We start from the raw sequence: 23,634 nt of genomic DNA, 5'->3' as shown, positions 1-23,634 counted from the left end.
CACGAGTGCTTTTATATTATTGATTGAATACTCTCAAATCGGGTTGGATGGTTTTTCGGAAGTCCTGACTCAGAAGTGACAGCGCAGTGGCCAGCTCAATGCCTCCGTTGGCAGTAATCCCAGGTCTGGACAGAAGAGCAGATTGGACCGGGTCAGTACCAGTTGGTGCAGGATATCATGAAGCGCATGTCATCCACTCGTCTGTTTCCCAGCATGCACTGGGGCAGATCTGCAAAGGTCTCAGATGTCTGCTTTTCTGTGACATTTGTGAGAGACAAAGAATCATCCTGAGGCTGGGCCTGGCAGTCTTGGTCTTGCTGTTGCTGGTCATCCTTTATGGCTTCAGTCTGCTTAGGTTCCATTTCCAATATCTACCTGCGGCACACAGAGGAGAAGCAGGGTGAGGAAGACTGGCGTACAAAGAGACATCCGGGTAAGAAAGTGCAGTCTAATCTGTGACAATGACGTTGTTTACTAAGTCACATGACCATGAGTACATCTACTCTATACGAGCAAACGTGTCTTGAACGTAGCCATTAGCACAAGGATGATTAAAAGGAGCTATCCAGCTGAATGGTTTTAAGTAGAGAGGCAAGGGTTCAGATCGATCACAGTAGATCGCCTTCCGTCAGAAACTAGTGCAAAACTCATGAGATGAGCCGTTAAAATAAATCCATGACAAATCAGTTCGAGCTGAGAAGCACAAAGGATCAGCCCAGATTCTCAAATGGATCCTGTTCCAAGCAGGCACCACATCAGCTTCAGGCTAGTCTACAAGCATGAGAACCGTGTTCGGCACTTGGCAGTTAGCTTAGCTCCGGCCCTGGTTGACAAGTCGCCCATTTGCAATCTAGTCATGTTTCTGAAGCGGCAGCTCCCACCTGCAGTTCCTCCGGTGGTTCTGGTCTCCAGGCAGATGTTGCGTTCAGCTGACGACGAAACCCCTGTGTAACAAGAGGTCTCACTCTGGTGATAAACGTAAGAAAACGTAAGATTCCCGAGTCTTCAATGACTAGCGTGACTCAGCTCTGGGATGGGTTCATCAAAGAGAACTCGCTACACGAAGTAAGATCTGAAAGAAAGTTCCGTCAACAAACGGAGCGAAAAAATAACAAACATGTGACCTTAACGTCCCCTCAGAGTGAGACTGCTTTCTCCCTGCCGTGACGTCATCGAGGGGCGCGCGTAAACAAACGAAACGTCAACACTGAGACAACCACGTGATTGGCTAGGGACGGAAGAGCGATGCTTAGGTCATGGGAGTGTACTGCTAGTGTACATGAACATGTACATGCTTCAGGGGAAACACCGACGTATATATATATATATATATATATATATATATATATATATATATATATATATATATATATATATATATATATACACAATGTGTATGTATATATATACACGATATGCATATATATAAACGTTCTGGGTTTATGTTTATGCTGTTCAAGGGTTCAGTGGTGACGGGTGGGAGAAGGAGAGAGAGAGTTTTTGTTTCGAGTTGTTGGGGAGAGCCAGGAGCTGCTGTTGTTTCTATAAGACCAAATACACGTCTTGTACCTACGGCACAACAGTCTAGTCATTTAAGACTTTTGGTCCTTCAGGTCTTATCTAAAACGGTTCAAACGACGTCATGACGTTGGGGTACGTCATTCCGGTTCCCCTGAAGCGGAAGTGCACACGTGCCTGATTACGTCCGGGCAAGTTCCACCGCACTTCAGGTTTGCGTCTTGAATCTTCTCATTTCGCCAGAAAAAAAACTGCGTGTTCTGCGAGTTAGGGTGATGTTATTCCTCTTGGCCTCCTGACGTGACGTTTGTGTAGCCGAGATCGGCGTTTGATGGCTGCTAGTTAGCATGTTAGCTTCAACGGATTGAAACAAGTCTGAAGTCACGAGACGAAACTTTACCTAAAGAATGGCCTTTTCAAAAGTACTATAACAACTTAACTCATTTGTGATACCCAGTTTTGCCGAGTGAGATTTTAGTAGAAGTGGAGTTGTGACCTGGAAAAAAGCGTGTGAAAGACGGAACGCGTGAGTGAGGAGGGAAGAAGGGAGTGTGAGAGAGGGGAAAACAGGTCAAGTGTTTGTGTTCAACTGACCTGAGTTATGAACAGTGGTGATTTGGGGCGAAAAAGGGTTCAGGTAGGGTGAAGACGAATGTGACGGCAGAGCAGCAGCAGCAGCAGTAGGAGTGAAAGAGAAACCTTATGTGACACCAGTGCTCACCACTATGATGTCAGATTTGAGAGTGGGGAGACTGAGATTAGAATACTGAGGATGTCAGTGAGAGAAAGGCGAGATCAGCAGGACATGTTTGTTAAGATATTTGGAGACAAAGTTAGGGAGGCCACATGGTTTGGGCAAAGAGAGGAGAGACATTTTGGACCAAGAATGTTGAAGAAGGAGATGATGACCTGTGAAAAACGCATGGAAGAATGAGGACTGGTGTGATGAGACAGGTGAAGGAGGAGGACTTTCTGTGGAGAGGCCAGATGGGAGATGAAGAGCTACTACAGTTTATTGTAGCGACGCAGGTGATCTGTGTGAGTTCACAGTCTTCTCATCTGCAGGATCTGCTGATTGTCTTCAACATGGCTGTCAGAGTTTCTTATGAAAACAACAATGAGATTGGCTGCTTTGCCAAACTGACCAACTCGTATTGTCTGGTGGCCATTGGCGGCTCCGAGAACTTCTACAGGTGAGTCCGAAGCAGGTGTTGACAACCACCTCCATGATGCTGACAGTCTCTGTCATTTTCGACTGTCAGACTTCTCCTCTGTTCTTCTCATGTTTGTCTTCCTTCATGTTGATGATTTCTGTTTTGTTTTTTTTTGTCTGTCTACCTTGCTCTGTTACGTTGCTGTGATATCTGTGAGCAACATCCTGGTTTAGCAAACTCCTGTTACATGGCTGTCAGCTCTGAACCATCGACAGGTGAAATTTCAATTGGCATGCAATTTTTTTAAAGTGTGTTTGAAGGGGAGCTGTCGGAGACCATCCCGGTGGTTCATGCCTCGATCGCCGGCTGCAGAATCATCGGGAGGATGACTGTCGGTGAGGAGAAAAAGACCTACCTGATGCTGACTAAGAACAGGAAGTGACCGTGTTGATGTTTGCCAGGTAACCGTCATGGCCTCCTGGTGCCCAACAACACCACAGACCAGGAGCTGCAGCACATCCGGAACTGTCTGCCTGATGGCATCAAGATCCAGAGAGTGGAGGAGCGACTGTCAGCGCTGGGCAACGTCATGGCCTGCAACGACTACGTGGCGCTGGTTCACCCAGACCTGGACCGGGTGAGGCGCACTCAGAAGTGTGAATACAGTCTCCTTAAGATGCTCACCCAGTGACTCTGCTTCCAGGAAACAGAGGAGATTCTGGCAGACACACTCAACGTGGAGGTTTTCAGACAGACGGTGGCGGAGCAGGTTCTGGTCGGGTCTTACTGCACCTTTAGTAACCAAGGAGGTCTTGTCCACCCCAGGACCACCATAGAAGACCAAGATGAGCTGTCCTCTCTGCTGCAGGTCCCCCTGGTGGTGAGTCACACTGCTGTCATCGCCCAACCTTCACATAAGAACCTTCAGATAAGAATGCGACTTAAGCATCTGTGCTGACTTCCTGTTGCTTTAGCTGCTGTGCTATAATTGTATTCAGGTAGCATCAACAAGTTGCGCTGTTCCATTAAACTGTTGGCCGCGATAATTCTACGTTAGCTTCATCCATTCCTTCTCGAGACTCACTCGCGCCCCCTCTGTACCAGGCTGGCACGGTGAACCAGGGTAGCGAGGTTATTGGGGGGGGAATGGTGGTCAACGACTGGTGCTCCTTCTGTGGCCTGAGCACGACAAGCACCGAGCTGTCAGTCATCGAGAGCGTGTTCCGACTCAGCGACGCAGCACAACCGTCAGCTATTGCCACCAGCATGCGGGACTCTCTGATTGACAGGTAAGTCGAAGTGGTGGTTTTATCATCACAGACACTGTTTATGTTGATGTGCGGCATGTGACTAGATCTTGACTCCGAACTCTCTACTCTGTCTGGCAGTTTATCGTGAACGGACAGGGTTCTCCTCTGGTTTCGGGCATGCTCACGGCGGCCGGACATTGATGGCTCCTGGACTTCAGCCTCGTGCCCAGAACCAGCTCTGGTCCAGGTGTTTCTGGCAAAAGACCTGTGACCTCCATGCTTGAGGGAAGGTGTTGGTTTTTCTGTTTGTATGTCTTGAGCAGAGACTTTTTAATAAACGGGACTCCATGAGCTCTAAGTCACCATTACTCAGCAGAACTCACCACCCTATAATTTCACCAACATAAATGTTACTACTCTTACTCACAGTTGCTCACTGAATTTAGTCTCCTGTAGCCAGTAATCCACTTGTCAACTGAAACACTTACTCAACATCAATTCTAAAAGACAATGGCAACTCAACAGAATTTGTTTTCTGCAATCTGAAGTATGATTTTCCTTTGGCTTGTCTTACTTAGATTTTTATTTCTTTCCCATGGCATTTACCTTTGCCAGCTACACTTGTCGTCCTGCCTTCACTCCAAAATGAGCATGCTTTACCGATCCCACATTACTCAGCAGGATTTTCTTTGTCCAATGGAGAGTGATACTGCAGTCTTGCCTGCATGCCCTCAGTTGAGGGCCTGTGGAGCAGCAGCCGTGCCACTCTGTGATGCTTTATCAGCATTAACATGCCCAACAGTGGCAGGTTCTGCGGGAGAATAATACTAGTCTGCTCCTCCAGGAGGGCCGAGGTTCTCCAGCAGTGTGAAAACAAAAGCTCAGTCACCGAGGTTTCATAAATGTTCAGAATCTTGTCAACAAGTTGCCGCCGGGACACAATGAATCAGGACATGGTGGATGTTGACATACATTTATTATAATGACAACAGAAACAAGTTCATTCACTCACAACGGAAGTTCCAAACTTCATTTCTCTTTCAGATTTATTGTGCAAAAGCAGCAGAATGGTGAGTTCACGTCTAAAACAGTCAGGTCAGATTGTGTGGGTTTCAGAATAAAAATCCAGGTCATGACAGCACCTGGAAATCTGTATCTTAAGCCTCTGGGTCGAGTGCGATAGCAAAGTTTACATAACAATTATGTAAGAAGTCACAGAGCAGTTTCCTGTGGGAGAACTAGGTGGCAATCCTTCAGGCTGCCCACACGGTTTTGGCCTCAGGGTGTCCACCTCGAGTCCTCGGTGTGTTTTACCAATATTCGTTGGCGAGTTGTGCATATTGGTCAGTCTACAGTTTAAAATGAGCTGTGATGTCATGACCCGAAATTGGAACTCCACTGTTTTAACGGGTCGATGTGGGCGGAGCTTCCGCAGCTATGTTGTGCTCGCAGGACTTGACCTGCACTGCAAGTCGCAGCAGCACAGTCACTAAAGCTCAGTTTCCTTCTGGGGGAAGCCTTTGAGCTGCGTCACGTTGAGTCAAAGCTATGTTGAGTTCAAGAGAGGAGAGCTTGTAGGTTGTAGTGTAGACGAAGGAATATTGCACGAGCAGCTAGTGTACGAGGGGTCAGTGACTGTTAGATTGTCAGACTCGCTAGTTCAGGCTGACAAGTGTGCGATCGAAAGAGTAACAACATGAGAAATCAAAACGCAGACACGTTCTTAAATTACAGATGTGGCGGGGACGAGCCGACTAGTTTTCTAAGTGAGTCGTCCGACTCTCCAGCCCCCCCCCCAAAAATATAAGGGCTCGTCTGGAGAGGAATTAAGAAGAAACGTTTTAGGAGATTAGCGACGCATCCCGCCGCCACGACCCAGATCTCACTGTGGGATGATGCCTGGAGTTCTGTAGCTCCCTTCCTGTTCTCAGGTGCCCCCTAGCAGCCGAAGGTCTCCTGAGAGGCGTAGACCATGTAGAGGAAGCCGTCCTCGTCACGCTCCTGCTCATAGATCTCAGAGATGGAGGAGGACACGGACACCATGCTGTGCTGGTTGACCAGCAGGAAGAAGGCCTGGGTCGGGTTCAGCTGCAGCCGGCGCCTGCAGATGAGGCCGGGGTTAGGCACAGTCGAGGGACCGGTGGGTTTGACAGGAGGGTGACTGGCAGGTGCTTACCGGATGATCTTGACCAGCTCGCTCATGTTGACGTGATCTGGAACCAGGAACTTGGTTTTGTCCAGGACTGGCAGCTGCTTCTCGCCCTTGTACCTCTCGATTATCACCTGAGGACACCACAACTTCTTGAGAATATCTTGGAGTGTGAGTGTGTGTGTGTGTGTATGTGTGTTAGTCTTACAGGGATCTTGTTCGGATGCTGTTCTCGGATCTGCTGGACTTCTTTGCATCGGTCGGCTGTAACAACAACAACAATAATCTGTTACCAGTCTTTACCTGAGCCTGACAGTCATGTGACCACTTTCACTCGGATCCAGTGAGGTCCAGCTGCTGACCAGGCCGATGACCGTTGGAAAACCTTGTCTAGTGTGGGTTAAAAACACAGGAGGGAAAACAACCTGTTCAGACCCATAACGGGTCTTGGCATCGAACTAGCGGATGTGTGTGAACGTCAGGTGACGTAACAGAAAGCCCCATTCCCAGGTCAGGTTACACTGTCAATCACGAGCGCGGCCGCGAGCACGATGTGTCAGCAAATGTTGTAAACACCAGCTAAGCTAACAACAGCTAACTCTTACTCAGGCTAAGCTAAGAGGACCAACACCAGGCCTGAAAACGGGATCGCTGACCCACTTCCTTCTAGCCGCTGATCTACACCCGGCAACGAACCCGTATTTAGCCCACATTAACAACACGGTTCGAGCGTTCGGTCAAGATTATTTTCTCGGCACCGACACTAACACTGTCTCGATGTAAACAACAACACCACCGTGTCAATACCGGACCAGGACTCACCGAAGGTCCGCCGCTGTTTAAAAGGTCTGTCTGCCGGCATCACTGTCGAGGAGTCGAATCGGAACACGAACCGGGTCTAGGTGAACTGCTGCGGTGGACGTCTCTGGAAGTCTGCTGGTTCGAACCAAAGCAGACAAACAAAGCCACTCAGGCGGTGACGTCATCGGGAGGAGGGACGACATCTGTGTCAGGGGTTCAATGTGAGGACAGCGGTCCGACAGTGGCCGTCAGCGCGTGAGACACTCACTGTTTTAGCTTATTAGACTGATTCATTTCTGTTTGTACTCAAATGAAAACATCCATCACCGAGGTTCAGAGTTGTTGTACACGATTGCTTTAACTCCTGAGAGACGAGAGTCACTATGAGCACTACAGATATGTGTGTGGGGTTGACCCCAGAGTCACAGCTGACTGCTGAGCCAGAGTTGAGTGGAGGATCCAGGAGCTGCAACTGTTGGCAGTGTTTCCGCTGAGTGCCACGGCTTAAATGATAGCCGCCATGCCTTCAGAAAAGTGATCCCTTTTGAAAGATTCAATGTCACATGATCAAATGTATTAAAACAAAGTGTAAACATCCAAACAAAAGGATGACACATAACACATCATGGTGGTGGACTTGAACACAGTGTCAGGCCATGCATTTTACACCTAGGCCTTCAGTCATGTACATCCCACCATATATATATATATATATATATATATATATATATATAGTTTCCACAGTCTCACTTTCATATCAGAAAGACTCCAGACGGCCACAGTTTGCGACAGCGGCACAAGAAACATTATTAACATGTTAAAGGTGAACAAAATAAATATCTCAAATGTTTGCACTCACCAAGCACTAAGCCTGCGGTGGCCGCCAGATTGGAAGTGGCAAACTTTCTCCGCCTGGTTATCTCGCCGGTGTAGATGACGGGGAAATGCAGGGGTGGAGAACAGTGTGATACACGCTGGAATGTCACCAAACATCTGTGGTTTCATTGCTCTGAAGCTAGTTTGCCCATAAATATCCTCATATGTTGAAGCCACAGGCTTCCGAGAGCAAGAAATGACACAAACTAGCTGGATTCTGTACTGGATTGGATGAAAACTGTAATCTGGAAAAACAACACTGGGGTATACTATGACATGAGTAGGATGATTGTATATATTGTATATAATATATTTTGGGGAGAATACATGAAATTCACTATATAAACATGCTCATGGTTTCCGATTGTTTGACCAGCAGAGAAGGCCTTGCTGGCCCTGACGGCCCTCCACTGCATTACGTTTTTTTTATGTGTTTTTCACAGAAAAACCCTGAAATGAAAAAAAAACTCAGCATAATCTGTTTCTCGAGGAACTCAGGTCATGCATTCCAGGAGGACATATGACAAGACGGGCCACATGAGGACGGCTGCAGATGGGAGAGAGATTTACTTCACATGATTAAAAACCTGCATTTTTTATTGTCGCCAATTCGGTAAATGTCACAACTTTGCCCTTTTGACATTGGCTGCATTCTGTGATTTTTTATTTTTTGTGTGTGGTGGAAATCCTGGTTATGTCTAATAACATCACGTGACTCGTTTGACTCTCCTCAGCGTTCATTTATTTTGTCATTACAAAAGTGAGCTACACTGGAAGTGGTTTCACACATCTGTAGTCTGAAGCATCTCCACGCAGACCTCTGAGGCCGGAACCTTGTCGTCTCACTCAGAAGAGTTCTGGATCACGATCATGAAGTACTCTTTATCTGAAACCAGTAGGGAAGTTATTCAGGTCTCAACCTCTGTCCACTGCAATGATGGAAGCTCAGCAATCATGCTTGTGGCGTCCTGCTGGGTCGTGGTGCTGCTCCACCCGAGAAGATCAGATGGTTCTGCTCACCTGATGCGATCATGATCTCGTTCTTCCTGGATCGGACGCGCAGGAAGTTGAGGTCATTCTGCGAGTCCAGCTCCCGGACGGTGCTGCGAGCCTTTCGTATCAGCTGATGGATGAGTCCCGCATACTTGACTGTGGTGGCGTTGTCTAGCGTGGACCTGATGGGCACTCCTGTAGGCAGACAGTCACCAGGTCAGACTGTGACTCAGAGGAGTCCGTTCAACAACCAACACGTTTTCGTTACCCTCAGTGTTGACGATAATGATACCCTGCACTCCTTTCTGGTTACTGAGTCGCTCCAGGGTCTCCTCAAGTTCAGCCTGACAGCGAGGGACACTAGCATCAGTTATTGTGAATCATAATCCGGTTACCACCACTTTGTGTTGGGCATCAACAGAGCCAACATCCAGGTGTGACTCAGGAGAAGGACAAGGGAAGTGTGATATATATACAGTATATGGACCTTCACTTCCACCATTTGTCACCCCTTCCCACTCTGTCATAATCTCTCCTTTATTCTTCTTCACTCATCCCTCCATCATCACTGTGATATCCACATATGCACCATCACTCTTTCATTGGGCCTTCCTCTCCTTCATATTCACACCATCACTAGCACGTTATCACTCAGTTACATGGTCATTCACTCGTTCACTACCTATCATGGTCACACCATTGCTGTTTCATTGCACCTTCATCCCCATCATATTCACTCCTTCACATCTCAGTAAAATTCACCTCATTACAGCTCTTCATAAAGGCTGTCACATTCACTCTTTCATCACCACTCTTTGTCACTCCGGCATAGTGCCTTCATCATGCCATCATATTCACTCCTTCATCACCACTTGTCCACCACACAATTTGTATGACAGTTGGAGGCAGCGCGAAACTGAACTTGGAACAGGAGAACTCAAATTTCCATGTAAGCAGTGTGATGTCATCACCCACCATCACTGTCGTCCAGAAGCGCTTCAGGTGTTGAGGTGCTTTCACTGTGGAAGAACAAGTGTGGACATCAGATTTTCTCATAACAAGTCAGAGGGGGCGCTAGAGGGAGCCCTTGAGAGTCCTCGTGTCACCCTGAGCTTGTGTGTACCACCACAGGTCCAGACTGGAGCGAAAACTAGAATACACTTTCAAAATAAAAGTCCAAAGAAACATCTTGTTTAATGGACCTGTCCGGACGTATAGGACCGGGGACTCCCTGATTACGCCTCAGTAGTTCCACAAGTGGAACTTTGGCTGTCCTTCAAGCCTCTGGCTTCAGAGGTGAGAAGAGAATTTAGATCATATAGGAACTGCTCTCTTCAGTTCTGCCCCTAGTCAGAGTTGGGCCCCCCGTTCCTTCTCGAAGCTTTATTTTGAAGAAGTATGTGTGACGTCACCAGGCGTGGGTGGACTCGGAGTCTTCAGTGGACGGAGGAATGGACGAGAAACTGGGCGGTGTGGGTAAGTCCGGTAGAAGAGCTTGTGAATATGGACCAAATCCGCGTTAAAAAGTTGTTAACGGTTTCTCCGACTTCCCTTAACTGTCGCGATGTTGGCGTGACATTGGGCAATACCTCAGTGAACGGTCGAGATGGTCCTGCAGAACCGCCGAAGTTCCGTTTGCAACCCGTGAACTGAGTCCTGCTTCTGATTGACGGATCGTGAAAACCATTCAAGCCGTCAACACACGTCGTTCACCAAACCAGGTGTTTGATGTGAGACACGGATTTCAACGTTCGATCCTAAATATATAAAAACTTTCATGCGTGATAGTCGTAAACACCTAGAGTTGTTAATGTTTTGATGGCGTCACTAGCAGCACGTAGTTAAACCAACAAAAACTCACATCTTCTCCTGTCGTCTGTTGCGGGAGCCTCGCGTGAGTTTAGCGCGGGGTCTTTTATATTTTCTGACGGATGTTCTCCCTGTGTCGTATGAAAGAAGCGTCGAACAAAAAAGCGACCGTTCAAAGGCTGTTTGTGTCTGTCTGTCCACTTGCGACATCTTCTGGTGCTGGGTGTGTTCAGCTCGACTCCGAGTCTCGGCTGGAAAGCTGACGTTCTCTCCCACTCGAGAGAGAGAAAAAACACTCGCTGCCCAGGAAACACCCTGTTTGTGGCATTTCATTCTCATTGTGCGCATGTATTTGTCTACAGATCAACTACTTTGTTTTGTTGCTACGGTGACATTTCTGTACACACGCGCCTTATATAATGGCATCCTGTTACGCTCAGAATGGACAGTCTGGTGTACTGTGTGAAGAAGCAGGATTGTTCTGACCTGGAGTGACTTGCGTTCATACAGTTCTTGTCATGTTGAGTCTGTCACAGATGCTGGATGAGTTGTGGGTGCATGTTTCTACAACATGTGGGCTTCATTGCAGCACCCTCCAAATGCTGTGTGGAACCCTAACATTCTGGACGAAAATCCTTAGTTGTTCCACCGTTTCCACATCTCCCCCATCTCTTCTCACCTATCACTGCCTCGCTTCCATTGAATTTCTTCAACTGAAAACTCGTGATGACTGTCCTTCACTTCAACTTCATTTATCTACTTACTCAGGTGCTTTTGACCCTAACATTCCAGAAGAGGGACCGTCGGCGCCCCCTGCCGGCTGGTTGGACGACGTACATGGATACCAGGGTCACCAAGGAGGAGGTATAGCTGTGCTAGTTGGTGCTCCATCACTTCTCGAGTTTTAATGTAGCCTCCCCATTCAGACGGCAACAACCCACTGTACCCGCCTCCACCAGCGTTCAACCCTCAACCCGAACAAAACCGGAACACACTGGTGCCCAACGTGCGGTAATGGCCTTCCCCTGCTGACAATCGGCGGGCATCTTGTTAGTGGTTCAAATTTGAGTTGATGAAGTTGTTGTTGATCCTTGTCTGTTTCCACGTTGTGACTTGTTCAGGGTTCCCACCGTGTCAGAGGATGTTGCCCGAGCAGCCCTGCTCAAGTTTGTGGAGTCCAAATGGAAGTATAGTTCTAAGCCCGCTAGGAACCTCACCTTCAAGGAACTGAAGCCGGTCACCGTGTACCGGGTACGAGTCCTACCTCAATGACCTACATGTAGACCCACAATCAACGGTTTTGTATTTAGTGATTGGGCCTTCAGAACCATCATGTTTTCATGTTGTCATTGCAAGAATCACAACACACTTGAGGTGCTCATTTTCTGTTGAGTAGATATTGCCCTCTGGTGGCTGGTGTAGGTGACCAGTTTCTTGCCTCCACAGTACCGCCTGGAGACCTACACTGAGACCCGGGCCAGCACCTGGCAGTGTGAGCCCTACAATGGCAAGTCTCTGGCTCAGTTGACGGTAGCCAAGCGAGTCAATTGACCTGGTTGGTTTGGTCTCCAAGGTCAACCAGTGGACGGACCTCAGTGTGGACCAAGTCCTCCGCCATGGGATGTCCCTGTGATGATGCCGGCCCGATACCAAGACGTGGTGGAGAAGGTCCGAGTGCCGCACACGTCCTTCGTGAAGGTTTGTTACGATCAGAGGTGTGTGTGCCGAGTTTGTACGTGATTGTGCGTTGCTGTGTTCACAGGTGTGTCACAAGTGTCATGGTTGCGGGAGGATCCGCTGCAGCAGTTGTCATGGGCACGGACAGGTAACGTGGGTTCTCACCTGCTGGTGTCCAGAAGGTTCCTTGTGTGTGGTGAGTGTGGTCCTCTTCTAGAAACGCTGTCCCTTCTGCCACGGGCACGGCCGCACCAACAACAACCGCTGTACCTCCTGCCACGGCCACGGACGCAAGAGGTCCGATCTCACTCACCGGCCGGGTGTCCTGTCCATGCTGATGTCACTTTGTGTGATCTGACCCCTCAGGTGCATCTCCTGTCACGGACATGGAAACAAACAGTGTAGCGTTTGTAACGGAAGCTGTAACCTGCTGCACTATATCCTGCTGACGGTCACATGGTAGGAGTGAGTGAGTGAGTGAGTGAGGGAGGGAGAGAGGGAGAGTCTGTCAATGACAGAGTGTGTATTTTTGTGTTTGAACAAGTGTGTGCCTGTTCTTGTGAATGTGTGTAATATTGCATCAGAAGTAAGTCAAAGTTTGTTTTGATTGTTGTGTGTCTGTGTGCGAGAGTGTGTGTCTGTCTAATTTAGTGTTGATTAAGTGTGTGTGCATGTCCAGGAAGAACAACATCAGCGATCACATCCCTGACCGACAGCCTGACTTCCCTGATAAGAAGTTTGAGAAAGTGACAGGAGATCCCTTCTTTGTAGATGAAAATCAGCTGGTAACAACAGGCTTTTATTTTGAAACTGGCAGTAAGTGCAAGTGTTGAGAAGCAGGTGATTGAGCGAATCGGTGTCCTGCAGGTTTACCCTATTCAGGGGTTCCCCGACACAGAGATCTGCCAGGTTTCTAACAAATTGATCAGCGAACATCTGAACCGCTTCTCTGCCACGAGCCGCATCCTGCAGCAGGTACTCGCATGAACATATCCTCTGTCACACGTAAACAACCTCCTCAGAGTAATGCCTTTGTGTGTGTGTCAGCGTCAGACCATCGAGCTGGTTCCACTCACTCATGCCTTCTACTTCTACAATGGAAAGGAGTTCAACTTCTTCGTCTACGGGATGGAGAACCAGGTTTTCGCTGCCAAGTACCCCACCGCCTGCTCCATCCTGTAGTTCTGCTCCCGGCCAGCAGATGTCTGTCTGTCCTCTGGTTCGTTTCTGTGGTCCATCCTCTCGCCTTGTGTTTGTCTCTGACCTTGGCAACAGTGCATCAGGGTTCTTAGGCCGTCACATGTTCAAGATCCGACCGACAGAAACACGGACAAGAACTCTTTCAGAACTTGACTAGCCCGTCACAAAGCCTGAGAGACTTGTCAGGATGTTAGATATGGAGAAAATGCCTTTCTAGTCTGAGCGCTCACATCATCACATGACCCAGAGATGTCCATCAGCAAAGGGGGTGTTGTGAGTCACCAGAGAATGATACAGGATTTGTCGTCGATTAACATATCTGGTTCTTGTGTCACACATTAAGCTTAATGCACATGTATTAAACTAACATGTTAGTTTAGTTAGTTCAGTTAATCATTATGAAAATATTGTATCTGACAGATCAGTTTGTTTGTTCATGACCTCGGGAGCTGCGTCTCATGTTTACACCGAACAGCCAGTCATTTCTTGGCCAGTCGTACCACGGCTGCACGGCGGCTGAGAGATCCGCATTATTGTCCGACTAAACTACCTGAACAATCCAGTATTAATGTCTCAATATTCTCATAATCCTTTTATGATTATGCTCATACTTGAGATCTGCTTCCCGATTTCAATCCAAAATCCCAACCTGAGGCGGTGTTGAACCGTCGCTCCGACAGTGGACTTGGGTCGTCTTGGCTTGTTCACTGTTCCATTTACTGTACACTGCATGTATGTTGAGGTCATTGCAGCAGGAATGCTAACTGAGATAACCAAAGATGCTCTGGTGCTGCTTCAGATCAAAGTTCTTTTTCCATGCGTCCGCCCATGTTTATTTCTGATTCTAGTCGGTTTCGGTGTGAACCGACTGACGCAAGACCCACGCTGGAGTTGTGGACAATGTTCTGGTGCCACAAGCTATTCTATGATAACCGAAGAAAGAAATCCAAACTCTGGGTGTCTCCCTGTGTTTCCAACAAACTGCTCTTTCAATGATGTGTTTTATTACTATATGTTTGATTTTATATCTATGTCAATGTTTTATATTGGAAGTGGGACTCATACTACACAAACAATTAAAAAAGGCCACGTTTACCGTAAAGTTGTTGAGTTTTTCTTTTTTTTTAAATGCGGACGGGATAAAACTGTGAGACTGATGCGTGAAAGACGGTCAGGCTCGAGAGACAGACATCGGACAGACTATTGTGAGACATACGCGTGTGAGACAGTCGGGAGAGAGACAGGCAGATAAATGCATTAGTGTTTGTTACTGCCACCTGATGGCGCTGTCATCTTGCTGCCAGCCTGATGGAACGCTCACTGTTTCCGGTAGGTGGCGCTCAGGAACACGATTGTGAAGTTTGTAAGACGCTCGCTTGTATGACTGCAACACTTGGAAGTGACTAGACTCGAGGACGTTTAAGACTCGTCCAGGGAGAGTAAAGAAGCGGACCCTCAACGTTTGAGCTTCACTTTCCGCGGCCTTACAAGTTGTCCGTGAATGCGTCAGCAGGGCTCCGGGGTGGACCGCTGTTAAGGGAAGAAACCGCGGTGTTGAATACTACCGAGACCCGGTCAGCAGCTGGACGGATCCGAACCGGACTCTCGCGGGTAAGTCCTGACTGGGAGTGTTTAGGTCTATGATTGTACTTACTTTTCCTGACAAACTCGTGAGACTTTATCGATGTTTCATTAAAGATAATTTCGGCCAGTGCCGCATTCTGGAATTGTAAATTCAAGCGATACTGACGTCAAACAAGTGTCAGCTCATCGTTTCACATATTTGAAATGAAACCCTCTCACAGGCGCCCACTGCAGCAAAAGAAAACGACTAACGGGAGCATCAGGTAATTCATCGCTGCCTGAGAATTCTTCGCTTCTGCGTTCGAGATTCAGCGCCCCCTCTTGCATTGAATTGACGATCCATTAGTTTGCGCTTTTGTTTTGAAAATGGTTCGAAGGGCAACTTGTCTGAGCAACTTGTCTGAGTTTTCCATTTTTACAACACTGCAGTAGTTTTCTTTCTTACCAACTCTGTGATGCTTGCAAAGGAACTTTCTAATTTTCAAGTAAACAATTCATTGTACAGTCGAATTGAAGTCAAGTCAGAGTTGGAGGTCACTGGACTCTACTGGTGCTGATCCACAAACATGTTTTGATAATCCAGGTTAGATTTTAGATTTGTTTATTTTGCGTTTGTTTACGTGAAATGACACAAATGCCCCGCCATTGTCCTGAACTTCCTGCTCCACTGGCTACTGACCCCAGCTGCTTCCTGTGTGTTCGTGTGTGGGTACAGGAGGAAGCTTTCATTCGATTTACTGCAGGACAATGAATTAAATTTAGAAATATGTGTGTGTTGTGTGTGAACCAGGATGGTGACGCATCACGGCCTGATCCGTCACAACGTCACAAGCTTTTTGGTCCACAGCAAGACTCCGTAACTCTTGTGTCTAACTGATCACTTTTTCTGTGACTCACTGACCTGTGAGTCTCTGAGTGGAGCCGCAGGTGACAGCACATCATCCAGCGCCTCACCTGGGACCTGGCTCTGGTCCACAGTCTGAGGGCTTACCACCCTGACTGGGTCCACAAGTGTGACCTTCTAGAAAGAGTCTCTGTCCTGAATCTTCCACATACTTCCTGATGTCTCTCGGGAGACGACCTCTGGCGCACGTCTTGCAGTTGCCTTGACGACAAGCAATGAAACATGACGAAACACAAGCAAGATGGACATCACTTCTGGTTTACTTAAGTGTCACAGAGATACATGAAGCTCATGTCAGTCACATCTGGTCCCAACAAGTTTCATATTTGATGTCATCGGCTTCCTAACTCTAACCACAAGACATCTCGACATCCGTGCCTCACTTCTGTCACTCATACACAGCATGTCACACAACATAACATCTGCGACACAACATAATAGCTGTGACTCACAACATCTGTGACTCACAACATCTGTGACTCATCATGGCATCCCCGATTTACAGCATCTGTGACTCATCGTAGCATCTCTGACTCGTAACATTTGTGACTCACATCTGTGACTCATCATAGCATCACTGACTCAGAGTATCTGTGACTCTGCATAGCATCCCCGACTCAACACCTGTGACTCAGCATAGGATCACTGACTCACAACACCTGTGACTCAGCAAAGGATCCCTGTTTCTCAACATCTGTGACTCAGCATAGCATCCCTGACTCACAATCTTTTTGACTCACAAAACCTGTGACTCAGCATAACATCCCTGACTCAGGGCCACATTTGTGAGCATAGGATCACTGGCTCACAACATCTGTGACGCAGCATAGCATCCCTGACTCAACATCTGTGACTCAGTCTAGCATTTCTGACTCACCACACCTGTGACTCAGCATAGGATGCCTGACTCAACATCTGTGACTCAGTATAGGATCCATGACTCACAACATCTGTGACTCAGTATAACATTTCTGACTCACAATATCTGTGACTCAGTATAGCATCCATGACTCACAACACCTGTGATTCAACATAGCATCCCAGACTCACAATACCTGTGACTCAGCATAGGATCCCTGATTCACAACATTTGTGACTCAGTATAGGATCACTGATTCACAACGTCTGTGACTCACCATAGCATCCTGGACTCACAATCTTTTTGACTCACAGAACCTGTGACTCAGCATAACATCCCTGACTCAGGGCCACATTTGTGACTAGATTGTCACGCATGGTGAACATAGTCGAATCTCAGGACTTTCAAAAGACCTTTCAAACATTCACAACTGCGACCTAGAGTCAGGTCTGGTCCCCTCCTTCTCATCGGTCTTGTCTCTCTGCAGGCTCTCGGGTCATGTGATCGGGTCTTCTCCTGATGGCAGCCATGTTTATCTCAAGCCAGATACTCATAGTGCTTCTGGTCCCTCTGTGGTCCTCTGTGAGCCAGACTTGGGGCACAACTGGACCACGACTGCAGATCTCGCACTCAGGTAAGGGACATGTGAATCCAACTTGAGTCTCAGGTGAGTGACACTATTAGTAACATCATCAGGGCAGTGAGCTCAGCTGCAGACACACACACTGTCTGCTGGACCTGGTCTTTGAAGATCAGTAGAAGATCAAAACTCAAGTGGAACATGGTGATCATCAGTGGATGCTCTTAAGGGACAATGGCCTCTTGCAAAACATCTAGGATCTCTCTTGGCCCTGGACTCATAACTTTCGAGTTTGAGCCCGGGATTGTCTGGTCCCTGCCCTTCAGGGTGGCTCGGTGGGGGACCCCTGGACGGACCGACACACTTGTAGAGAGACATGGCCCCTTGGCTCTTCAGGACAGGACTGTGGACCAGGTCTCGGTCGGGTGTAAACAATCCACAAGAGAAACGGGAAGTGGAGCAGGAAGTGAACTGTTGAATTCTGGGAAGTGACAAACAAAAAGTATTGTGTCCTAGATGAATAGATTCTTGCATTAATAAGGTGTGTGTGTGTGTTTAAGCATATCTATCCTAGTGAGGACCAATTTTGAGGAAAACACCCCTCATTAGGCCCATAGGCGTTTGTGGGGCCCCTTTGCTGGACCCTAAGCCTCAATTTGCGGATGAGAGCTTCAAAATAAATGGGTTATGATAATATGGTGTAAGTTTGGTTCAGAGTACTGCTAAAGTTTAGCCGTGTGGTTTGGATAGTTAGGTTTAGAGTGAGAGGCTGAGGAAAGGGTTATGGCCACGAGTGGTCCACAGATGGATGGATACACAAACGTGTGTGTGATACTGTGATTTTAATGTGACAGGAAAACTTTGCACTTCAAATTTTGCAACTGAGTCTAATAAGTTCTTGAAAAATTCCAAGACCTGATATACTGTATCGAGGCATGACTTCAGAGAGGCAGAGACCAGACACACATCTCACTCTCTGGCGTCAGACAAGTTTGGACACTGTCCAATCATAAGCATGAATAAGTCATTGTGTGTGTGTGTGGGTGGATCAGGGGTGGTGTGGATTCTTATGCAGACATTGTCATCAGCATTCATATTTTTGTCTGAACAATGTCCTGCCCAGGACCTGGCTCTAGTCCAGATGTTGAGTGGATAAACTTTAACAGAACCTCGATTTCAGATCTGTCTGTCCCCAAACAACATTGTCAATCCGAAACTGGTTTCTGATCGCCTCAAATTGTAGACTCATCCCAGATAAGATCGGACCTGGATCCACAAGACCAGGACTGGTTTCGTCATGATGAGCTCTCTGGTTCAGGTCCTGCATCGCCTCTTTCTTCTGGTCACTTGTTTGTCCCCGACACAGAAGGTTCGAGGGTCACATCCACTGGGGTCTGACTGTCTGACAATGCTGGTCATTTCAGAATCTGGTTCGGGTTTTGCCTCTGCGTGGTGGTTTTCATCTGTGATTCTTTTTTGCAACAGAACTGAAAAATGGATCGGCTGTGTTCTGGGAGCCTGGGGTGCAGGCGGGGCTCCAGGTCCTGCTGCTGGACGAGGACCACGGCTGGCTGTTGGTGGGCGGGAAGGACCATGTCTACCTGCTGGACTCAGACCGACTGGACCAGCCTGCACACTCGGTAAGATGTTCTGTCCTGGGGCTTGCTCATGAGTCCAGATGTGTCCACCAGCTCATGTTGAGGCAGCAGGGGGGGCTCAGACTTTGAAGATGTGTCTGACTCCACAGATCTACTGGCCACCCCCCCGGGAGCACGTGGAACTTTGCATCTTGGCAGGAAAGAGTCCGGAGGTGATGCGATTTCTCGATTGTGTCCTTGGACGAGTGACATGACGGCTAAAATGTTTTTGTCAACAGAATGAGTGTGCCAACTTTGTCCGGCTGCTGCAGACGGTCAACAAGACGCATGTGTTCGTGTGTGGAACTGGAGCCTTTAACCCACAGTGTGGGTTCCTGCTGCTCGGGCGCCACACACAGGTGCCACACACACACGTACACACCACACAAGTTTGTATTTGTATCCTTGTTAGGACATTGTGAGGTTTCTCATCGCCATAATGCTTTCTCCAGCCTCTCACCCTAAACCTAAACATCCAAAACACAAGGCTAAACAAAACCAGGTCTCTAAACCAAACATAAACCTGATTATAATAACATAGTTATTTAGAAGTTTTAACCCTTACATTTAAGCTTAACCTTTTTAGGACCGCCAAAACTTACTAAGCCAAATGTCTTGGCTTTGAGGTGTCTATCCCAGAATTGATCCACATAGATAAACCGATCCATCTTAAAATACAGACAACTAGTGTGTGTGTCGTACAGCAGACAACCTTCTCCATTTTTGACGTTCCGGAGTCGGGTCGAGGAAAATGTCCCTTCAGTCCCACAGAACCATTTACTGCCTTGCTAACTGGTGAGTCACACAGACACACACACACACACCCACGTTGTATCCTCATGTTTGGTCTCGCCAACAGATGGGGAATTGTATGCTGGAACTTCGGTCGACTTCATGGGGGCCAATGCTGCCGTGTTCCGCACGTCCGTCCAGGGAAACGTCCATCACTACATCCGCACAGAGGCATTTGACCACAATTGGCTGAATGGTGAGACACTTATGGAGAGAGGAAAATGAATATCCTTTTTAGTGCTACTGCCTCCCAAGTAGGTTGTATGTTCTATTCTCGCGTGAGGAAACTCCAAATAGAACCAGGGTCTTTTCTGTGTGGAAAACTTGTGGAGGTTGAAATTGAAGTTTAGTTGGTGAAGGAAAACTAACTCACTTCATTTCAGGTCTGTCCAATGGCCTCATGTGGCCCCCGGGCCCCACTTTGGCCACCACTGCTTATGTACTGTCGATTTTGATTTGTCGTCAAGTGGTGGGGATATATAGTGTCCTTGCTCTAAGATAGCTCAAGAAACACTTCTGGACCTCTCCTCAGAACCAGAGTTTGTGGGTTCCTTCTCGGTGCCGGACACTCTCAGTCCTGACGACGACAAAGTCTACTTCTTCTTCAGGGAGGCGGCGGTGGAGGCGGGTCAGTGGGACAAGCGTGTGTTCAGTCGGGTCGCTCGAGTCTGCAAGGTAGATCCCTATGGTCGGGACGGTTCCGACTCAGGCGTCTCACTCTCATCTCCGGTCTCGCAGAACGACGTCGGGGGGAAGAGAAGTCTGATCAACCGCTGGACCACCTTCCTCAAGGCCCGGCTGGTCTGCTCAGTTCCCGGCCCCTCCGGCATCGACACACACTTCGACCAACTGGGTGAGTCTCAGTCCGCCTTCCTGTCACCAGACTTCTGACTCCGCTTCCTGTTTCCTGGACAGCAGAGGTCTTCTTCTGTCATCCTGGCTGAGCCCAGATGTGTTTCCTGCAGCCAGTGTGTAATGTTCTGTTACTGTGGTGTCGGATTGTACATGTTGTCCCGTGTGTGTGCGATATTATGGAGCCAAACGTCAAAGCCATGGCGTCTCTGAATGGTGTGAAGTCTGTGTGCAATCACAACGCTCTCCTGCTCTTCGTCGCCCCCTAGTGGACGTTTTCATCCTAGAGACCAAAGACCCCCAGAACCCGATTGTCTATGGAGTCTTCGGCACATCCAGGTACCACCAACTCTGGACTGGACCTGAGAGCTGCCCCGTGTTGGTCAGATGCTCAAACACTGACTTGCTTCTCTGCAGTTCCGTTTTCATCGGTTCAGCTGTGTGTGTTTACTCCATGGCATCCATCCGTGCCGCCTTCAACGGACCCTTTGCCCACCGTGAGAGTCCCGACCACCGCTGGGTGGAGTTCAAGGGTCGAGTCCCGTATCCTCGCCCTGGTGCGGTGAGTCCACTGTGACAGGACAGTTTGTGTGTGCGTCAGTGAGTCTTCAAAGATCATGTCTCCGCAGTGTCCCAGTGCGACCAACGATGCCCTCTACAGGTCAACGAAGGACTTTCCAGATGATGTGGTCAGTTTCATGCGACAGCACCAGCTGATGTGGGAGCCTGTGGTTCCACTGGAGGGGAGACCAGTCCTGACCCGGGTGAACGTGCCCTACAGACTCACCCGGGTGGTGGTAGACCAGGTGGAGGTCGATGGCAGACCTTACTACGTTCTGCACCTGGGGACAGGTGAGCCTGATTGTCTGTCTGAGCTGGTTCTAGTCCTGTTGACGCTGGTTCTGGTTCATCAGATCACGGGAAGCTACTGAAGACAGTGATGAGAGAGGACTATATGTCTGAAGTGATCCTTCTGGAGGAGCTGACTGTGTTCCAGGTCTGACCCAAACCTTCACCCCATTGGTCACTCAAGCTGACTACACCTCTACTTTCATATTGTCGGGTATCTCACTGACTCTTCTTATCCTGCAGAGTCCATCCCCTGTCCTCGGCCTGGAGCTGTCCACCAAGAAGGTGAGTCGTACGTGAGCGAGACGGAACCTCTGGTCTCCACACTTTTGTGACCTGTTTCTACCACAGCAACAAGTGTACGTGTTGGGCGAGGGGGCGCTGGTCCAGCTGGAGGTGCAGAGGTGTGAGCGCTATGGGCCTGATTGCGCCTCCTGCTGTCTGGCTAAAGACCCATACTGCTCCTGGGATGGCCAAACCTGCTCCAGGCTTTTCCCCAACAGCAAGAGGTAAGCCAGCGTGTCTCCATGGCAACAGTGAGGAGCGACACCTCACCGTATGTGTGTGTCTCAGAAGGTCCCGCAGGCAGGATGTGAAGCATGGCGACCCATGGAGTCAGTGTCCCGCTACAGAAGGTGAGAACCTGTTGAGAGCATGTTTGCTGAGAAAAACGGAAAAACATCATAGTTTTTTTTTTAAACAATCACTTCATATACGTTTTAATCAGGTGTTGTGTTGTTGTAACTTGTGTTGGATCAGAGTCAGACTCGGTGCCAGTCCAGACACTTTTCGCCGTGGCGGGAAACTCCAGCTTCCTGGAATGTGAGTCAAGGTTACCACAGATGAACGTCAGCTGGGCAGTGAAGCGCCATGATGGGGCTCAAACTACTGCTCCTGAGATTCTCACAGTGAGTGTTCTGGTTCATGAAATGAGGGGCAAAATGATTAACATAATAATAATATTATCCATCTAGCAAAGAAAAAATGCTCATTAACTCTAAATATTTTTCACATTTTTTTATCCATATGTGTTCATTCCTAGTTTTGATGCCTTCAGTGAAAATCTACAATGTAAATAGTCATGAAATGTATATATCTATAACTCGAACTTATTATTAAAGCAACTCAAACTTATTTAAACTCACTCATTTACATGTTTCAGTCTGGGCTTTTCTGTCTGACAGTTTCACACCGACGATGGACGCCACCTCCACATCAGCCGAGGGTTGCTGGTTCTACGCCTGCAGCCTGAGGACTCGGGTCTTTACACCTGCAGCGTCCGTGAGCACTCGTACACCCGTATTCTGGCCCGCTACCGTCTCCACGTGGTGCCGGACCTCCTCCTCCGGGCACACCGACACCACGACCAGCAGGGTACTCTCGGGACGGCTGAGCTGAAGGGCTTCCTGGGCCATACTGAAGCTCGGCCACAGCCTTTGCCGGGTCACAGTAGCCTGTGGCCTCCTCGGCAGCAGCTCGTCCGTAGCTACAAAGACCTGCTGATGGGAGGAACCGCTGATCTGGACCGGCACTGTGAGCAGCTCTGGCTCAGAGAAAAACGTCGGCAGCAGAAACTTCGTGCATTGAAGTTGAAGCAAGAGAGCAAAAAGGCCCGGGTGCGGAGGAACTACCCTCCGGAGAGTCGCCTTTAAACCAGCAGAACTGGCTGGTCAGACATTTTGTTTACTCCAGTGACACCTGTTGGCTCACATCAGCAACAGCTGAGGACCGCTACAAAGGGCACTTTCACTAGTAACCGCCTGGCTGTTGCGCTAGTCAGAATCTGTAAATGAGGTTAGCACCATTATGAGTTTAGCATATGCTTGTTACTCCAAGCTACGTGAGCAAGTGAGACAAAAAAAGTGAATGTAACCCCAGCACTCACGATCGTGGTCAAGCCAACTCATTCTTTGGTGTCAGTAACAAGTTTGGCTCCTTGTATAAATATTCTTAACCCATATGTTGGTCGTGAAAATGTGAATAATTATATATTTTTACTTCTGTTTAATAAAGATATAATCCTCACAGTGTTTCTTGTTTGGTTTACAAAAACTGACATATTGCAGCATCAAAATCGATATGTGTATAATGAAGTGTTTAAAGTGAACAGTAATAAATATGATTCAAACCAGTACAAGTCCTGGGTGTAT

At 48.2% G+C, this 23,634-nt stretch overlaps 5 protein-coding genes across 11 annotated transcripts; 3 read left to right on the top strand and 2 right to left on the bottom strand.

Annotated features, from left to right (window-relative positions):
• Positions 1 to 276: 276 nt before the first annotated feature.
• eif6 (eukaryotic translation initiation factor 6) lies at positions 277 to 4,273 on the top strand. 3 transcript variants are annotated; one of them, XM_053867377.1, is made up of 7 exons: positions 277 to 433; positions 2,584 to 2,711; positions 2,982 to 3,067; positions 3,134 to 3,309; positions 3,376 to 3,552; positions 3,777 to 3,961; positions 4,061 to 4,273. In XM_053867377.1, the coding sequence occupies exons 2-7, from the start codon at positions 2,605 to 2,607 to the stop codon at positions 4,068 to 4,070; spliced, it is 741 nt and encodes a 246-aa protein (XP_053723352.1). In that variant the 5' UTR covers positions 277 to 433; positions 2,584 to 2,604; the 3' UTR covers positions 4,071 to 4,273. The 3 variants fall into 3 exon arrangements, with proteins under 3 accessions (XP_053723352.1, XP_053723351.1, XP_053723350.1); XM_053867376.1 differs by lacking the exon at positions 277 to 433 and adding an exon at positions 1,489 to 1,730; XM_053867375.1 differs by lacking the exon at positions 277 to 433 and adding an exon at positions 1,737 to 2,472.
• A 606-nt stretch (positions 4,274 to 4,879) lies between these two features.
• On the bottom strand, positions 4,880 to 7,068 carry map1lc3a (microtubule-associated protein 1 light chain 3 alpha). Its single transcript, XM_053867378.1, has 4 exons — positions 6,894 to 7,068; positions 6,280 to 6,335; positions 6,099 to 6,205; positions 4,880 to 6,023 (listed from the first exon to the last, which is right to left on the bottom strand). The coding sequence occupies exons 1-4, from the start codon at positions 6,931 to 6,933 to the stop codon at positions 5,861 to 5,863; spliced, it is 366 nt and encodes a 121-aa protein (XP_053723353.1). The 5' UTR covers positions 6,934 to 7,068; the 3' UTR covers positions 4,880 to 5,860.
• Positions 7,069 to 8,455: 1,387 nt separating this feature from the next.
• On the bottom strand, positions 8,456 to 10,812 carry LOC128760225 (dynein light chain roadblock-type 1-like). 2 transcript variants are annotated; one of them, XM_053867379.1, is made up of 5 exons: positions 10,603 to 10,812; positions 9,717 to 9,760; positions 9,010 to 9,085; positions 8,769 to 8,936; positions 8,456 to 8,634 (listed from the first exon to the last, which is right to left on the bottom strand). In XM_053867379.1, the coding sequence occupies exons 2-5, from the start codon at positions 9,717 to 9,719 to the stop codon at positions 8,591 to 8,593; spliced, it is 291 nt and encodes a 96-aa protein (XP_053723354.1). In that variant the 5' UTR covers positions 9,720 to 9,760; positions 10,603 to 10,812; the 3' UTR covers positions 8,456 to 8,590. The 2 variants fall into 2 exon arrangements, with proteins under 2 accessions (XP_053723354.1, XP_053723356.1); XM_053867381.1 differs by lacking the exon at positions 10,603 to 10,812 and adding an exon at positions 10,331 to 10,596 and having other exon boundaries at positions 8,458 to 8,634.
• Positions 10,047 to 14,518, top strand: ssuh2.1 (ssu-2 homolog, tandem duplicate 1). Its single transcript, XM_053867374.1, has 12 exons — positions 10,047 to 10,217; positions 11,319 to 11,414; positions 11,477 to 11,561; positions 11,672 to 11,801; positions 11,997 to 12,057; positions 12,124 to 12,248; positions 12,313 to 12,375; positions 12,445 to 12,524; positions 12,594 to 12,686; positions 12,907 to 13,012; positions 13,095 to 13,202; positions 13,275 to 14,518. The coding sequence occupies exons 1-12, from the start codon at positions 10,193 to 10,195 to the stop codon at positions 13,407 to 13,409; spliced, it is 1,107 nt and encodes a 368-aa protein (XP_053723349.1). The 5' UTR covers positions 10,047 to 10,192; the 3' UTR covers positions 13,410 to 14,518.
• A 292-nt stretch (positions 14,519 to 14,810) lies between these two features.
• On the top strand, positions 14,811 to 23,607 carry si:dkey-49n23.1 (semaphorin-3D). 4 transcript variants are annotated; one of them, XM_053868732.1, is made up of 18 exons: positions 14,811 to 15,038; positions 17,262 to 17,408; positions 18,840 to 18,994; positions 19,102 to 19,164; positions 19,231 to 19,350; positions 19,696 to 19,786; positions 19,851 to 19,979; positions 20,316 to 20,458; positions 20,522 to 20,636; positions 20,905 to 20,974; positions 21,053 to 21,197; positions 21,265 to 21,487; positions 21,550 to 21,632; positions 21,728 to 21,769; positions 21,836 to 21,993; positions 22,061 to 22,119; positions 22,244 to 22,392; positions 22,669 to 23,607. In XM_053868732.1, exons 2-18 carry the CDS (start codon positions 17,294 to 17,296, stop codon positions 23,134 to 23,136), a joined length of 2,328 nt encoding a protein of 775 aa, XP_053724707.1. In that variant the 5' UTR covers positions 14,811 to 15,038; positions 17,262 to 17,293; the 3' UTR covers positions 23,137 to 23,607. The 4 variants fall into 4 exon arrangements, with proteins under 4 accessions (XP_053724707.1, XP_053724706.1, XP_053724705.1 ...); XM_053868731.1 differs by having other exon boundaries at positions 22,058 to 22,119; XM_053868730.1 differs by having other exon boundaries at positions 19,699 to 19,786; positions 20,316 to 20,636; positions 22,058 to 22,119.
• Positions 23,608 to 23,634: the final 27 nt, after the last annotated feature.

The sequence above is a fragment of the Synchiropus splendidus genome, chromosome 6 (assembly GCF_027744825.2).
Source record: "Synchiropus splendidus isolate RoL2022-P1 chromosome 6, RoL_Sspl_1.0, whole genome shotgun sequence".
In the NCBI taxonomy this organism is placed as follows: domain Eukaryota; kingdom Metazoa; phylum Chordata; class Actinopteri; order Syngnathiformes; family Callionymidae; genus Synchiropus; species Synchiropus splendidus.
This window is presented reverse-complemented; position numbering and strand designations above follow the sequence as displayed.